The sequence below is a fragment of the Mercenaria mercenaria genome, chromosome 11 (genome assembly GCF_021730395.1).
Source record: "Mercenaria mercenaria strain notata chromosome 11, MADL_Memer_1, whole genome shotgun sequence".
NCBI classification, from domain to species: Eukaryota; Metazoa; Mollusca; class Bivalvia; order Venerida; family Veneridae; genus Mercenaria; species Mercenaria mercenaria.
In genome coordinates, this window is record NC_069371.1 from 34,760,076 (window position 1) to 34,778,997 (window position 18,922).

An 18,922-nucleotide genomic window follows, 5' to 3' on the forward strand; every position below is an offset into this window, starting at 1 on the left:
GTTGGTACTTCTGCTATTTTATCTAGTTTCACATAATAGAATTTAATCAAACTCTGCACATACCTTCGGTTATGTCTACCTAATCTTAAACAAAAAGAAAATTGATAGGTCACCATATTAGATTTCGCTTAAATCAAATTACAATGAGGTGGGGTGTGGCGGGCATTTATACAACGCAGGTTGGCACGAAATACTCTTTCAGTGTTTGAGCAAATGACTTAGAAATGTATATATAAAATTATCAAACGGCAGGTTTCTTAATAATCGGATTTTAAGGTGTTTCTGAAGCATTTTGATGGCATAGAACAATGAAAGTTTCCCCCGTTTTTTAACAAAACCTGTAGTTTACAAATGTACGGTACGGGATTAGAAACAGCTGTGACTCAATGCAGAGTTGGAGCGTTGGTATAAATAACAGACTCCAGTATATGTCGGATTGAAGCAATTTGAACTAAAAGTACTTTAAATGTATATATTTTGTAACCATGGTGATACTTACCCTAACCTTTAGTCAGTATATTATACATTTTGTACATTAAATTCATGCGAACATACAATAATTTGCGAATTTTAGCCGTACGCGACATTAAATAATCACTTCCGGACATGCGCAGAAGACCGCACCAACACTGTAGTGAGCTACATCGAAACCAAATTGGCACGGTGTTGGGGTAAATATCGACCCGTCCTGAAAAACTGTAGCGAGTGCCTTTAACCAAAATTAAGTATGCTTTACAAATGTAATACAGTTCAGGGTGGCCAACATACCAGACTTTTGGATATCCCACACATGGAGAAAATGTCCCAATTCAGGTAGAATTTTGCCTATATTTTCCTTTTTACGGTACTTGACGGATTTTCATAAGATAAAAGAACGTGGAAGACAGGAAAAAGTGTGCTTTCCTCTTCACAAAACGTCTGCAATCAGTTTTCAGTACCTGTCTGAGAACTAATGGCAGATGCTTTGTGCAGAGGAAAGCACTTATTTTGCTGACACACTGAATTTTATAAAAATCTGTCAACTAATAAGGAAAATATCGGCAAAATTTTTTAAATGTCACTTGATTCAAGATGTTTTTTTTTCTGTGTGTACGGTATCCAAGTCATGCGGGTTGGCCATCCTGTAGCTTAAATCCGCTCAAAATCCAGCAAGACTCTCCTAAAGTGATTAACATTTAAAGTCCTATATGGTCCCCAATGCATGATTCAATAACAAAACTATCACTCAATGTAATACAATTATTTTTTTTCATTCAAAGTAGTGAGATAGTACACAGTGGCACAGCTGCACTGTCATGCATAAAGAATTCTCTTGAATCACTGTCCTTGATGGCCAAAACATTACATGTACATTGTATTCAACCATTTTTTACACAATAATGATAATAAATTCATAAACTATTACCCATATTGGGGCTGAAGGTAAAATAATATTGTATGCTCTACTCAAATGACCTGCACTGACATTCAAGCAATGTTTACAAGTGCATTACAGTTTAACTTAAACTATTTCTTTTTTCTTCATAATTTTCTTTCTTAATTTGTCCTGCAATGCTCGTTTCATCTCTCATCTGCTTCAGTAACACTCGTATTTTTCTAACCTTTCACTTCTGCAGTTAAGCTACAATTTTCAAAGACAATCACAACTTCATATAAAATAAATTTCCAAACAAAAGTATGTATTAATTATAAATAATTAGTCCACTGTTCTCTAAAATCACGACTTTTACACACTTTTCTTATGATGTGTCAGGGATTATAACTAGTACTCGTAAAGTTACACCATTCACACATTACTGATTCCCAGTCTTTCTGCCTGTTCTATAGACGACTGAAGATTAGTATCAAACAAGTCACACCTGAAAAATAGAACATTGCAGAATTATAAAGGATTCATATGCAGAAAATTTTCTTTAAAATTTATTTCTGGCAGGTTAGACCTTACTGAAATTTCAGACTCCATGCTCAGGTTGTTTGTGAAATCTGTTAGCTATAGAAGTCTGTGGAAAGATTTGTTCTGTTGTCATGGCAACCAGCATTCTGTTTAGAATGGATTTCTTTGAAAAAAGTTTGAAAGAAGACCAAGTTTGGTTGAAATAGCTAACTTGTTTAAGAGGAGACATAAATAAATTTAAAGCAATTTAATGACGGACAACAGACAGAGGGTGTTCGGGAAAAAATCAACTTAAATACTTTGTGAATACTCAGGTGAGCTAGCAACAGGTATAATATAGAATAGTAAATTACTGACCACCTTGTGTAAAGAGTAATGTAACTGTTTACCAGTGGCAACATATTACATTACTCTATTCAATAATTTTGTGAGGCATGAAATATTTTTCAAAATATTCCAGTGGGAAATAATCCTAATAACAAGAGGGCCATGATGGCCCTATATCGCTCACCTGATATCATTGCACTTGAGGACAAGAAGGTCCTCAGAAAAAATATCTAAGTCCAAAGGACCGTAACAACAAAGGGAAGAAATTTAACCAAAAAGAAAAAAAATTCTTACAAGGTACAGATATGTCAAAATACACCTAAAAATTGGAGGTACCATCCATGTTGTACCACAGGAAAAGTGGTCTCGGTTTTTCCCTACGGCCAATAATAAAAAAGGTTACTAAATATAAGCTATTTATAGTAACGTAAACGGAAAGTAATTAAAAAAAATATTGTAAGTGAACAAAAGAAGGATCTGCCAAATAAATCTGTTGACATAAATGAAATTTCAGATTAGTATCTTCATAAGTTACGGAGATATACCCATTTTAATTTGAAATAAAGGGAGGTAATTTGACATAAAATTCGTCCATAGTTATCTACCCTGATTGGCTCAGTCCAGCTAATGACAATAATGAAATTTCAAATAAGTCCTATAAGAACTTACTGAAATAAATCCATTTTGATTACAATCAGGGGAGGTAATCAGATATAAAATAACTCTGAACCTACGCTTGGATCTGATTTGTCATAGAATCCAAGAATTATTGTTGTTGAAGTTATTTTGGAAGTTTGTATCATATAAAACCATAAATAGCCAATTTTGGACCTTTAAGGGGCCATAACTCTGGAACCCATGAAGAAATCTGGCCAGTTCAAGAAAGGAACCAAGATCTTGTGGTGATACAAGTTGTGTGCAAGTTTGGTTAAAATCGAATCATAAATGAAGCTGCTATTGTGCAGACAAGGTCAAAATAGCTAATTCTGGCCCTTTCAGGGACCATATCTCTGGAACCCATTAAGGGATCTGGCCGGTTCAACTAAGGAATCAAGATCTTATGGTGACACAAGTTTTGTGCAAGTTTGATTAAATTCAAATCATAAATGAAGCTGCTATTGTGCAGACAAGGTCAAAATAGCTAATTATGGCCCTTTCAAGGGCCATAACTCTGGAACCCGTGATGGAATCTGGCCAGTTTAAGAAAAGAACCAAGATCTTATGGTGATACATGTTGTGTGCAAGTTTGGTTAAAATAAAATCATAAATGAAACCACTATCGTGCAGACAAGAAATTGTTGACGGATGCACGGACGGATTGACGACGGACGAAGGGTGATCACAAAAGCTCACCTTGTCACTATGTGACAGATGAGCTAAAAATGCATAACATCGAGTTTGGAATCTCAAAGAAGCTGAAACCTGATCCGAAAGAATATGTATCTTAACAAAACTATTTTCGTTTCCTTTATTTAAAGTGGATACACAGCCGAAATATTCCCAATTGAAAAACAACAGTCCTCCTGAAGTTGAGCTGTTTAACCTTTAGCCTGCTGGCAGCAAGCGATTCTGCCTTTGCGACCAGTGCAGACCAAGATCAGCCTGCACAGTCTGATCATGGTCTGCACTGTTCCCTATTCAGTCAGTAAATTTTCAGTGAACACCCCTTTGAATAATAAGTGGTATTGCCAAAATTGAATAATGGACTAGTCCATTTCAGAAATTTAGCAGGGTAAAGGTAAAAGTAAACTTACCTTATTGGTATATCTAATGAGTAGAATGGATTCTTCAGGGCAAAGTCTGCATACACTTCGTACAATTTTTTCAACAGTATGTCTACTGCTGCCTGACGTGGGTCAGCTATCACAATAAATTTTAATCCTGAAGAAAACAATGACAGTTACTATTAAGTATTACAGAGATGGTAAGAGAGAAAATCTTGTGTTGATTACTCTTGCTTATACTTTATTTGGAATGAACCCTAACAAAATTTTTCAGCAGGACATACAAAATATGTACTTTAACATACTGTATGGAAAAGTTTGCATGGTGGAAAAGTTCGCAAATTCAAGAAATACGCACAAATATCAGCCAGCGTAAATTTCCATCTTCACCAAGACAGGTCAATAAAGTAAAGTAAATTAAGATAAACAAACTTAGCTTTGGCACTTCATTTTTTGGTGATTCGCGAATATTTCTGCTCGTGAAATATATCTTTTTAACCCGCAAGCATTTCCACTTATACATTTTTTTCCTCCTTCCATCTTTCTCAACATTATGCTCTAACCTGTACTTGAAGTGAATGAGGAGATTATTCTTTTTTTTATTTTAGATTATTTTTGTTCAAATTGTTATATGAAACAAGTGAATGAAGTATTGCCATTCAATACAGAGTCCACTGTTACAGTAATAATTCTCATAACAGATATTTTTAAATTGATGGGAAAACGGAGAAAATAAGTAATGAAACACTTCATTATATACTTAAACGCAAAAGAAACTGTGCGTTTTATATTTTCAGACTTTCTCAGAATTCAGTGATGGAAGATTGTTGTCATGTTTGGTATCATTTTAAAGGATAAACATTTATCTTTTCAACTAACGTGATTTTATTAACATATGACGCGTCTACATTTAGTAGAGGTCAAAATCAAATATACACAAATAGCCGAGAGAATGTTTTCTTGTGTTCATTTAATGTAGTTCGATCAAAAGTGATGAAAATTTTGCATTAATATCATGTGTGCCCGCCATTCTGTCTAACAACTTATACAATATTGCCTTGCAGTAGCAGTGGCGGTTTGGTACTGACGTCGCATGTGCGTCAACTCAATGTGACACCAGTCACACGTAGTCTACCGAATTGAGGACGGTCGGCAATAGTACCCGTTTGCACAAATCTATCTCTCAACTTATTATAGTGTTTCTATGGAAATTAATTGCCCGTGAAACTGCTTTGATAGAATTGCCCCTACCCAGCATTATCAAAGCGTCAATACGCTGATGTTTCAAAGTCGTGGCATATTTGCTGCTTGAATATTTCCAAACCTAAAGTTATATTCACATTTGTACATGTGCAAATGAATGTAAAGAAAACAAATTTTACCACCTGTGCCTATGTATACATGCTGCACGTGGAAATCATGTGAAATTGCTATTCGGGCTATTACATAGGACCTAGCTATAGTTTGAGCGGCATATTGTTGTGTTTACAAAACTTAATGACCAAGATTCTTACTTGCCAAATTTTACAACTGTACACTCTGTAGAATTAAAGTTATCAAAACAAGAAAAGTGCCCAGTTTCTTTTACGTTTAAGTATATTATTAAAGGAGAGTGATTCTGAAGAGAACACACAAACATTTTTTTAAAGTGGGTCCATATATAACACATCAGCTTGTTATGTCGAATGTTTATGCCAAGCTCTTTCAATATTACCGTCTGGACAAGAAAATTGCTTCGACTTCTAAGTGTGACATTGACCTTGAAGCTATCAGTCCTGCATGTGATGCATAATCTCATTATAGGGAGCATTTGTGCTATGTATTATTAAAATCCCTTGATGGACTGCACAATTTTGGAGTTAACCTCTGGTCATTTGAGCTAGAGCTATTGGTTTTACACATGAGATTTCAACTTATTATGGGAAAGATTCATACCAAGTAATATTAAAATCCTCTGATGCAGATGGGAGGATACACATAAAAAGTTCTGTTCAGAGTTGGCCTCCAAGTGTGACATTGGCCATTCAGATAAGGGTCTGGAAGTTGCACAAAATAAATCATTTCATTATAAATGGGGAATATTTGTACCAAATGATATTTATGGACACGTTAATGACCAGACAGGAAAAAAAGACTATTTAGATTTGACCTCAAAGTGGGACCTAGACCTCTGAGACAGTAATTTGGGTTTTGCTCATGACATGTCATCTCATTATTGGGGACATCTATCCCAAGTAATATCAGAGTTCCTTGATGAGTAGCTGAAATGAGGACCCTACAAGAAAAAACAAGGAGCTGCGTTCAATAAACGCCTGATGCCCCCAGTGGCATCTTTGTCGATAGAATTTGCACCTAAGTCCAAAACGAGGTCAAGGTCAAACTAAGGTCAGGTGATGTTTGAAGATGAGGAATAGTCAAAGTTTACATCTGTATTAGTATCAATTCATTCTTGTAAGGGGTACTGATGCTAGACGAAACGGTCCCATTTGGTTAACCAAGAGATGGCCCATATAAAGCAACCTAAGTCCAAAATGAGGTCAAGGTCAAACTGAGGTCAGGTTTTGATGTCTGAAGATGAGGAATGGTCACAGGTTACATCTGCATTAGTATCAAGTCATTCTAGTAAGGGGTATTGATGCTAGACGAAACGGTCCCATTTGGTTAACCTCGTACGGATGGACGGACAGGACAATCACTATATGCCTCCCGCATCAGTAGATGCTGGGGGCATAAAAACTTTTGAAACTTGACTTATGATATAGTGGTCTTGACCTTTAAGCCAGGGGTTGTGGTGTAGCCATGACATGTAAACTCATAATGGGGAACATTAATTTTTGTGCCAAGTAATATTAAAATCCCATGATGGATGCTTGACTTACAGAGCAAACCCTGTTGACACCAAGCTGTCAAGTGAGACCATTTCCTTTAAGCTGTGCATGGTATGTTGTTGAGCAATAGTATAATCAACTGACTGATGGCACAATTATGGTCCAGACACAAACCAGACCCTGTTAATACTATGTTTACATTTGGCCTCAAAGTGTGACCTTGACCATTCATCTTGTGGTCTGGAAGTTCTGCATGACACATGTATTCACTACAGAGAACATTTGTGTCCAGTAATATCAAAATCCCTTGAAGACAGTTACGGACCATACACGAAAAGGATAGACAAAGAATGATGGACAAACAGAATGACAGACAGATAAGCCTAACTCTAGTCTGAAATACTGTTTTTCAACAAGTAGAGGAACTACGAAAGATTTATCTCATAATTTTGATCATCTAAAATGTATGGACCAAAAACTGTTATAATTTAGATGAAAAGCAGCCATGAAACCATATTAACTTTGAACAAAGTCTAACACAAAGCTTTGATGTATAGAATATAATTATAGAATGCTTTCCAGACACTTCAATAATGGCAATTCTTCATTTGGATGATTCTTATTTTTTCTTATTGGACAACTGAAACAGCAAAAGGACTTCTAAACTAAACACTGTACCTGTCATAGTCTGCATACAATGGAGTTTAAATGTATCTGTTTCCAAAGTTTCTATACCAGATGACATTTGCTCTGGAGAAAGCTGGGATCCAATTGCAAATAGTCTGGAAAGAGGACAACAAATGTGGATAGTCTATGAAAATCAGACTTTTCAAACCACAAACCATTTCAAACTGCAAACTTTATTAGTGTTCATCATGATCAAATGGTTCTTTTCATATAACAGTACAGGTAAGTAAGGAAAGGGCCAAATTTCACACAAATGCATAAAAGGGTTATAAATTTTTACCTACTTTACTCATCTGACAACAAAAAAATGTATAAAGATTGAAAGCTACAGTTTTTACAGTATTACAATATCAAAAATATACTGAGTTTAGTACAGGAAGGGACATAATTCTGACTAAAAGCATCAGGAAGTTATGGTTCTTGGACTTTTTGCTAAACTCGTGATGATATTAGTAAACAAGTATAGTGCTTAAGAAGAGTGGTCTGAAACAAAATTTTAACTGAGAAATCCCAGGTTTCTAAGTAAAATAATTACAGATAACTTTCAAATTATCATAAAATTTATATAAAGTTACATAACCATTGACTGAAAAAAGGCTGACATCAATTCTCATTGTCAAAGTACTGAAGTCAGATTTGTTATTAAAACAAGCCTAGGTGTACTGATCAACTTAAATCTTGTCCTAATCCAGTGGGATTTTAGTGGTCAAAGTGGGGCTAAGTTTGGCCCAATCCCAATGACAAACAGTTACAGTGTAATTTCCATCTTTGGAGCCAAAATTCCCAACTAAAACCTTGTAAAAAAAAAAGATTCACTCTCTGACATGAAAGTGCATGTCTGGAAATGCATTACTGGGTAGGCCTATATTGATACTTCTTGTCATAAAACTAGTTGACCATTGTTTATCAAACTTAAATGTTCATAGTTTGATCTTTGTTTAACAGGCATGTTAGAATACAAATTAACCAGACAAAAGATTTTACATTCTGTGGAAATTTTTTAAATGTTTTCAGACATTACATTTCTACATTATTTTCTAGTCATACAGGAAGTAAATAAAACTGAGTACTTACCAATGAAACATGCTGGCTAACATAATTCTCTCATTGGTTGTTAACTTGGGTCTACCAAATTTTATATTGATTGGAAAGTTTTCATCCGCAGAAAGAACTTCAAGTATATCACGCCCATCTTGGAGATTTTTCCCTCGGCTGGAATTATATTTACAGAGAGAAGTGTATGGCCAACTGTAATAAAATGACAAACAGTTTAAACTTTTATAACTTAAAACAGGCCATCATTCAGCTTTCCAGGAAGCATATAATACAGCATATTATCACATGTTTGACGTCGCGGGAGTGTAATAAAACCATTAAATAACAAGAGCACCGCCTTGCGGGTGCTGACGCTCATCTGATTTTTTTTTGTATAATAGAAATATTGTCCTACCCATGATTTTCTAAGTCTAAAAAGGGCCATCATTCTTGCAAAAAGCAGGATAGAGTTATGTTTCTTGATGTACAGTGTCCGCTTATGATGGTGAAAAACTGTTGCAAGTTTTAAAGCAATAGCTTTGATAGTTTATGAGAAAAGCTGACTTAAATATAATACTCAACCAAGAAAACTGATTTTCTAAGTCCAAAAGGGGCAATAACTAGAAATTGCTTTTGTAAAAAAGCACATGTGTCCCCCAATGCAAAGTCCAATAAGCAAGAAGTCAATAGGGGTCAGGAGCAAAAGTCAAAGAGACACTGATGGTTGGCTGCAATAGGGATCATCTACTTGGCATGTCCAGTCATCCTGTTAAATTTCAACACTATTGGCCTAGTGGTTCTCAAGTCACTGTTGAGGCTCCTGTGACCTTGACCTTTGATCAAGTGACCTCAAAATAAATAGGGGTCATCTACTCTGCATGTCCAATCATCCTATTAAGTTTCAACATTCTAGGTCAAGTGGTTCTCAAGTTATTTTCCAGAAATGATTTTACATGACCAGGCTCAGTCAGAACAACCAACAGAACCTGTGAGTTACAAGGAGAAAGTCACCATCATCAAGGCACTAACGAGACCAAGGATGGAGGAAGATGCTTTTCATCTCCTTGATCGGTCTGAACAAGTGATGATGGTCAGGCTCCGCTCAGGGCACAACAAGCTCAATGCTCACATGTACAAGAAATACCGACTGACATCATCGCCAGCTTGTCCATGTGGTGAAGAAGATCAGACTGCGGAGCATATACTTCGGAGATGTAAAAGGCATGACCAGGAGCGAGCTGCGACTTGGCCGATAGATACCTCAATCCACCAGAAACTGTATGGAGGCATTGAGGATCTTCGGCAAACCACAAGTTTCATCGAGGCTACTGGTCTGACAGTGTAGACGCGAACGACAAGAAGAAGAAGAAGAAGACGTGACCAGGCCCCTGTGACCTTGACCTTTAATAGGCTGACCCCAAAATCAATAGGGGTCATCTACTCTGCATGTTCAATCATCCTATGAAGTTTCAACATTCTGGGTCAACTGGTTCTCAAGTTATTGATCGGAAAATGTTTTCAATATTCAGGCTCCTGTGACCTTGACCTTTAACAGAGTGATCCCAAAATCAATAGGGGTCATCTACTCTGCATGTTCAATCATCCTATAAAGTTTTAACATTCTGGATCAAGAGGTTCTGAAGTTATTGATCGGAAATGGTTATCAATGTTCAGGCCCCTGTGACCTTGACTTTTGATGGAGTGACCCCAAAAACAATAGGGGTCATTTATTCTGCATGAACAATCATCCTATGAAGTTTCAACATTCTGGGTCGAGTGGTTCTCAAGTTACTGACCGGAAATGGTTTTCAATGTTCAGGCCCCTGTGACCTTGACCTTTAACGGAGGGACTCAAAAATCAATAGGAGTCATCTACTTTGCATGTACAATCATCCTTAGAAGTTTCAACATTCTGGTTAAAGTGGTACTCAAGTTATTGATTGGAAATGGTTTTCAATGTTCAGGCCCCTATGACCTTGACCTTTGATGGAGTGACCCCAAAAACTATAAGGGTCATCTACTTTATATGACCAATCATCCTATTAAGTTTCAACATTCTGGGTCAAGTGGTTCTCTAGATATTGATCGGAAATGGTTTTCAATGTTCAGGCCCCTGTGACCTTGACCTTTGATGGAGTGAACCCAAAATCAATAGGGGTCATCAACTCTTCATGAACAATCATCCTATTAAGTTTCAACATTCTGGTTCAAGTGGTACTCAAGTTATTGATTGGAAATGGTTTTCAATGTTCAGGCCCCTATGACCTTGACCTTTGATGGAGTGACCCCAAAAACTATAAGGGTCATCTACTTTATATGACCAATCATCCTATTAAGTTTCAACATTCTGGGTCAAGTGGTTCTCTAGTTATTGATCGGAAATGGTTTTCAATGCTCAGGCCCCTGTGACCTTGACCTTTGACAGAGTGACCCCAAAAACAATAGGGGTCGTCTACTCCAGCAGCCCTACAAACCCTATGAAGTTTGAAAGTTCTAGGTCAAACGGCTCTCCAATTATTGCACGGAAATGAAGTGTGACGTACGGACGGACGGACAGGGCAAAAACAATATGTCTCCCTCAGAGGGGGGGGGGGGGGGGGTCATAATTTCAGGATGGAGTTATATTTCTTGATGTACAGGGTCAGCTTATGATGGAGAACAAGTGTTGCAAATTTCAAAGCAATAGCTTTGATAGTTTAAGAGAAAAAGTTGACCTAAACGTAAAACTTAACCAAGAAATCTGATATTTTCTAAGTCCAAAAGGGGCCATAAATATTGCAAAAAGCAGGATGGAGTTATGTTTCTTGCTGTACAGGGTCAGCTTATGATGGTGAACAAGTGTTGCAAGTTTTAAAGCAATAGCTTTGATAGTTTAGGAAAAAGGTTGTCCTAAACATAAAACTTAACCAAGAAAACTGATTTTCTAAGTCCAAAAGGGGCAATAATTCTTGCAAAAAGCAGGATGGAGTTATGTTTCTTGCTGTACAGGGTCAGCTTATGATGGTGAACAAGTGTTGCAAGTTTTAAAGCAATAGTTTTGATAGTTTAGTAAAAAAGCTGACCAATAAACTAATTTTCTAAGTCCAAAAGGGGCAATAATTCTTGCAAAAAGCAGGATGGAGTTATGTTTCTTGCTGTACAGGGTCAGCTTATGATGGTGAACACGTGTTGCAAGTTTCAAAGCAATAGCTTTGATAGTTTAGGAGACAAGTTGATCTAAACATAAAACTTAACCAAGAAATCTGATATTTTCTAAGTACAAAAGGGGCCATAAATCTTGAAAAAAACAGGATGGAGTAACGTTTCTTGTTGTACAGGGTCAGCTTATGATGGTGAACAAGTGTTCCAAGTTTCAAAGCAATAGCTTTGATAGTTTAGGAGAAAAGCTGACCTAAACATAAAACTTAACCAGGCAAGGCCGACGCAGACGCCGACACCGATCAAGTAATGACAATAACTCATCTTTTTTTTCAAAAAATCAGATGAGCTAAAAATGATAATACACTAGAGTAATAAAGCTTTGACGTCGACATCCTTTATAGTATAGGAGACGTTGGTCAAATTGACTTGTTTATATAGTAAAAGACAGTAGAATATTTGATGTTTCGGCAGGATTTAAGGCTAACATATGATAAAAAGAATATTACATTTGTGACTTTTCACATTGAATTTATTAAACTCGTTGAATAAAACTGATAAAATGCTCGACAGAGCCTCGTCTTTTATTATTTTATTCAACACTTTCAATAAATTCAATATGAAAAGACACTCATGTAATATCCTCTATTAATATCATACAGTTTACAAATATTGCCAATCAAAAATTCAGGATTCTGCAAAAGGATTGGGCTGGTCTTACCTTGCATAATCTTGCTAATCATAAATGTAATTTTAATTCATTTAAAATATTGCAACTTTGTTCTTTTTGTTCATGTTCTGATAATTGGACGTTCTGTTCACTCTTACTCTAATGCAAGGGCAAGTGGCCAAGTAAAAAGGTACAATATTTTTTTAACTTAAATAAAAGCAAAGTGCAAGAAACATGACAATGTCAAAAAATCAGGTTTTGAACATTTGACACTTTGATATGAATACAAGTACAAGTATTGCTAGCAACCCCGAACCTTTGTATGCCATGTAATACATCTGTTAAACAAGGCGATCGGTAACACCAATGGATGCTCCCCGAAGTTAATGTAGCATAAGGGGCTTTTCAGTCACGGAGGTTGTGTTAAGGAGAAATGTGGTCAGCAAGAGTTGTGGTTCTTTAACATCGCACTCCCTCTCGTTATCTCTATGAATATGTAAAGTATGAAGTCAATACCTTACATAGTATTCAAGGTATGCCCCAGACTAAGTTTTCAAAAAAGGGAGATAATTCAAAGGAAGTGGCTATTCCTACGATCCCATAAGAATAGCCTCACAGGCTATTCATTCCTACAGCTCTCCCGTAAGAATAGTGAAATAGCCCGCAGGTGGCTATTCCTACCGCTCTATTTAAAGACAGTTTTGTATGTCCATCTTGAATTGCATTGTACTGAATTAATTTAAATGGTATATAAAATCATAGTCAACTATCTTAAAAATAAGCACACAAACCTATACATGTTATTTCACCAAATTATAGGCCATATGTTTATTTACAACTGTGAGAAGTTTCATCAAAATCTACATTGTAGAAAAAATTCTATTCGCGAAAATGTTATGAAAGTTATGATTTTGCCATAGACTCCCATAATGAAAAATTGCGCGAGGTCCAAAGTTTTCAAATCAGTCTAGCAAAAAATCAAGCACACGACCCTATCCTTTTTATTTGCATATAATCTCGCACTTCGGAATGCAAAAATACCCTTTTGGCATTTGGAAAAATTTGGGATGTCTTTATATGTAAAGTATGAAGTCAATACCTTACATAGTATTCAAACCTTCAAAACATGCCCTGGACTATGTTTTCCATCTTCATTAGCACAGTTGCGGGCAAATAAATAAAATGAAAATAAATAATAAAAAAAGTAAATAACCCTTAATCTCTGGAAAGAACAGAGGTCCATACCCCTAGAAAACCTTTAACAGTAATAGTACTGTGGTATGCATCTGACGAAAAGAGCGCTATAAAAATCTGGTAAATAATAATAATAATAATAACTCCATGCTCGCCGATGTTTGTTTTTACTATGATAACGCCGATTCACAATATCACGCGAGATTACAGCCAGTTGCCATTCTATGTATTTTATACTTCTTTGGGTACAGCTATATGTACTAGAATCAGATTCTATAAAAGCGCTGTACAAACTACATATCACAGAATGATATGGACATACAATACAACACAAAAAATGTATCAACAGTAAAAGGTATTTAGCCTGAATCAGGTTTTACTCTACATTTTAATTGAACTAGATATTTTAAAGAACAATAAACAATAGGAAATAATTTCCATTGCAAAGCTTGTTTTCCAGTGCAAAGTGAGTTTCAATAGACCTTGAAGAAAAAGTGTGTTTTCAACGATCGTTTGAAAGCATCCAAGCTTTTAGCATCTCTAATGGTAGCCGGAAGAGCATTCCATAACTTCGATGCAGCTGATGAAAAACTACAATCACCGTACCTCACAGTTTTGCTTTTTGGAACAACTAGTTGTTTTGAGTTGTTCTTGGATCTCAAATTTCTTGCTGGATGATAGAGTTCCAGCAAGTCTTTAACATAGATCGGTGATTGGTCATGTAATGCTTTGTATGTGTGAACTAGAATCTTAAAGTCCACTCTATGAGTAACTGGTATCCAATGCAGTTCTTTTAATACCGGCGTAATGTGACCATAACGCGATATTCTCGTTATAATTTTAGCTGCAGTGTTCTGAAGACTTTGAAGTCTATTCAGCAAGACCTTTGGAACACCATACAAGAGTGCATTGCAATAATCAAGGCATGAAGTGACGAGTGAATTTACTAGAGATTTTGTAGCATCTGTATTTAGATATTTCCTGATGTGGCCTATTTGACGTAGCTGTCCGTACCCTGATCTACAAACTGTGTTAATATGTTTTTCCATGCTCATTTTGGAGTCTAGAAAAGCACCAAGATTCCTTACACATTTAGATGGTTTAATGTTAATCTCTTCTCCAATTTTCGCAGTAACCGATTCAATTCGATTCAAGAGTTACAATTTGTACCTTTAAAACTACATTTGAAATACATGTTAGCTTCTAAAACAACATTGTTTAATGTGAAATAGTCTTAAGACACAAAGTACACGTTTCTTACCATCAAAAGAAGCGTGGTCATACAGTGATAATTAATTTACCGATGAATAATTTCTTTCGCATACAAAATGGCACGTGGAGAACGCGTCACTTCCGGTAAACGAGATCTCATTCAATTGTCACGTTTATTTTGGCGAGATTTGCTAAAAAATTTTCACACCACTCGCTATGCAGGACTAGTAGCCAGTAATATCTACTCGCCCACAGTGAACAGCCACTCGCCCTAATAATTGATACTTTTAATACTGTCACTTTTATGGAAGGAGTATTATGTACAATAGTATTATTTCCCGAAAAATATTTATTTTGAAAAGTGTCTAAAAAAATTGGACACAATAATCATCGTCCACCCACCCGTGTTGAAAGAGAGAAAAACAAGAGCTGTCAGTGGACAGCGCCCTCGACTATTCTCAGTGCTTGATAGTATTATTATTATTATACCAGATTTATATAGCGCCCTTTTCATAATCAATTGCACGTTCAAAGGCGCTTTACATAGCTCAAATGCAGCCACATAGGGTGCATAATTCATCCTCTACTAGTACAGACACAGAGCGATCTGACCAGAGGGACAGAGTGAGACAAAACCCCCACGACAGAGAGATCAGAAATCAGATAGAGGCTTGTCCGGCTAACTTAGCCTAGCTCGTTTCGAATAGACAGCCTGGTTCTTTAACGTGCCCAGTGTATAGCACTGATACACGCAAGGATTGCCTGGGTTCCTGACCAACACTGAAAAGCGTTTCTGAAAATTCCCGAGTACCTGCCGGGGATCGAACTTCGACCTCAGGATTGGAAAGCCAGTGTGCAAACCACTGAGCTATCTGTCCACCCACCCAGTATAATATAAGCAATGAGTATAACTTTAACATTACAATAAGCATATTCTAAGTCAAAAAGGGGCCATAATTCATTCAAAATGCTTGATAGAGTTGCCTCCTCCTTTTTACAAACTGGGGTCATGATGGTAAGCAAGTATGCAAAATATGAAAGCAATACCTCAATGGACTTTGAAAATATTTGGGGTGGTATGCAAACTTTAACATTTATTCTAAGTTGAAAAGGGGCCATAATTCAGTCAAAATGCTCGATAGAGTTGCCTCCTCCTTTTTACAGACTGTGGTCATGATGATAAACAAGTATGCAAAATATGAAAGCAATATCTCAATGGACTTTGAAAATATTTGGGGTGGTACGCAAACTTTAACATTTATTCTAAGTCGAAAAGGGGCCATAATTCAGTCAAATTGCTTGATAGAGTTGCCTCCTCCTTTTTACAGACTGGGGTCATGATGGTTAACAAGTATGCAAAATATGAAAGCAATATCTCAATGGACTTTGAAAATATTTGGGGTGGTATGCAAACTTTAACATTTATTCTAAGTCAAAAAGGGGCCATAATTCAGTCAAAATGCTTGATAGAGTTGCCTCCTCCTTTTTTCAGACTGGGGTCATGATGGTTAACAAGTATGCAAAATATGAAAGCAATATCTCAATGGACTTTGAAAATATTTGGGGTGGTACGCAAACTTTAACATTTATTCTAAGTCGAAAAGGGGCCATAATTCAGTCAAAATGCTTGATAGAGTTGCCTCCTCCTTTTTACCGACTGGGGTCATGATGGTTAACAAGTATGCAAAATATGAAAGCAATATCTCAATGGACTTTGAAAATATTTGGGGTGGTACGCAAACTTTAACATTTGTGTGACGCCCACGCTAACGCTCACGCTCACGCCGACGCGAGTAGGATAGCTCCCCTATTCTTCGAAAAGTCGACCTAAAAAACGTTAACGCTTATTGGTTATTATTCAGTTGATAAACTAAGTAACTGACCCCCTCAAAGAGCTAAAAGAAGTGTGTCGGTATCTTGACATCTGAAGTGGAGATCAAAGCGGTATTTTTGCTCGAGATTGTCATGGCATTACGTCATGTTTTCACGCCATGTGACACATCACTGTCTGATTGTACCGCCTCGGTTCTTAAAATTGCTGAGAAATAGAAATCAATAAAAAGTTTCTTCTTTAATTTGTTATCAAAAGCGAATGTGCTATATCCCATATAAAAGGTAAATGTCTCAAACGATAGTAGTGGATATCCTACCTCTGTGACCTAATTGCCCTAAAGGAATTTACATTATTGTTTGACAAGAAAAACTTTTAAACTGTCGTGTCAAAAAATACATGTACAAAGATTCATCTAAAACTTATTAAAAACCGCAATGACATCACATTGCTTTATTTTAAAATCGCATTTCTATTTACGTTCACGAGGTCACGTAGCCTATTCTGCCGCACTAACAGAAATCTATTTGCCAAAAATCGTTTTACTCCATGTATTGTAATTGCTGCTGCTTTTTTATTATTCAAGATTTTTTTATTCTGTTTTTTTGTACTTTCTGGTCAAAAGTCTGAATTTTATGCCCAGAGTATTCATCATTTATTTACTTTTAGAAAGAAATAAGTAACTAAGATCGCGCTGTTTGAAATTTTACAAATGATTATAATAATAATATTATGAAAATTCGACCGTTTTTATAGAATTTTGCCTACATTTCTGTCGATATCTTATTAAAATCATTATAGAATTCAAATTGTATTATTTTCCAAGGGGTGTTGAAAAATTGAAGCGAAAATGTTAAAAAATGAATGCACTACGCACGGTTTTTGTGTACGTGTCAATGTAAATTAGATATTACGATAGGTCGCACGTGCTTGTGGAATGGAAAAATACCGGCATGACGTTTTGATATCTTTACGATTCGCGGGTACATTCCAGTCAATCCAGGTAGCGACTGAACCATCTCAAAGTTTGTTGACGTTTTGGAGATGTAATTTCTGAACTTTTGTAAAGTAAGGACGTAAAAAACCACTCGCCCGATCGGTCGAGTATACAGCGAGGTCCACTCGTCCTACTTAGACTTTAACTCGCCAATGCGAGCGGGCGAGTGGAATTTTACACCCCTGGCGCCCGGGGTATTTGTTTTAAGAGGAACTGTCTTTGGAGGGGAGGGGATGGTCCAACCAAATGGGGGACGTTTGAACAAAATGGGGAATGGTTTTGACTACTACCTACCTACCTGTGATCTACCTGTGTCCAGGGCCGTAGTATTAGCCTAAGCTTTAATGGCCCCTCTTGTCAAGTTCCTCATTATACAATCCTCTTCTCTAAATAAGTATTTTTAAATCAATGTTCTCATACTGCGCTTAGTAACAACTACTCTTGAATTTCTTAGTACTGATTTAGATTAGTTGCAGAAATTGTTTCTTCTGATAAATTATTCCAAAAAGAAATTGATCTTTGACCGAAGGAATTTAATCTCATATTGTGTTTACACTTTTTGCTTTTAAACTTCAGATAATGTCCACGCAAACATCCTGAGCCAATGAAAACAAACTGTCCCACTTCAAATCATCAATATTATGAACTGATTTAAAAATCTGGACCATATCGGCACGATCCCTTTGATATTCCAGAGTCACAAGACCAAGTTTTCTTAGCCTCTGTTCATATTGTAAATTTTGCAATGATCTAACGAGCTTAGTCGCCCTTCTCTGAATGTCTTCTAATTTCTTTATATGCTTCTTTAAGTATGGAGACCAAACACATGATCCGTATTCAAGAACTGGCCTTATCTGGGGACTCAATACCTTTTATACCATCTCTTTCACCAAATGCCACAACTATATTCTCAACAAAAACTTTATTTGTCAACTCCAGTGGAAAGCTAAATGTTTTTTCTACTTCTGGACGTGGTGTACTGTGGTCATATTGATAAATTAAGCCTCCAGCTTTGTTAATAATATAGACACTAAAAATCGTCATTTTGTTGACATTTCTCGGAGACTGAAGAGTACATTTCATTCGGTTATAATAAAACCCGGCCCAAACCACGGAAACAGCCGATTCCGATTGCACGGAAACAACCGGAAACTTACGGACGGAAGGCTAATATAGTTACGAATGATATCATGTCGATATCAACTTACATTTTAGAAGTTAAGACTGTGACAGTCTGTGTATTCTTTCTGGTTGCAAAAACGTCTTTATTGTTTGTAAACATTTACGCAGGAAGTCTTTATAGATAGCGTTGTTTTTCTATTGCAAGGAAGAGCCTTCTAATTAGTTTCTGTAATTTTGTATCGTTATCATAATGGCTCTATAAT

General features: G+C 36.4%; 1 protein-coding gene across 1 annotated transcript; it reads right to left on the reverse strand.

Annotated features, from left to right (window-relative positions):
• Positions 1-1,299: 1,299 nt before the first annotated feature.
• LOC128546515 (trafficking protein particle complex subunit 4-like) lies at positions 1,300-18,593 on the reverse strand. The gene is given in 6 exon segments (XM_053517115.1): positions 1,300-1,859; positions 3,976-4,102; positions 7,452-7,555; positions 8,535-8,661; positions 8,664-8,708; positions 18,407-18,593. Coding segments are annotated over 6 exon segments (651 nt in total). The 5' UTR covers positions 18,582-18,593; the 3' UTR covers positions 1,300-1,786.
• Between the last annotated feature and the right edge of the window lie 329 nt (positions 18,594-18,922).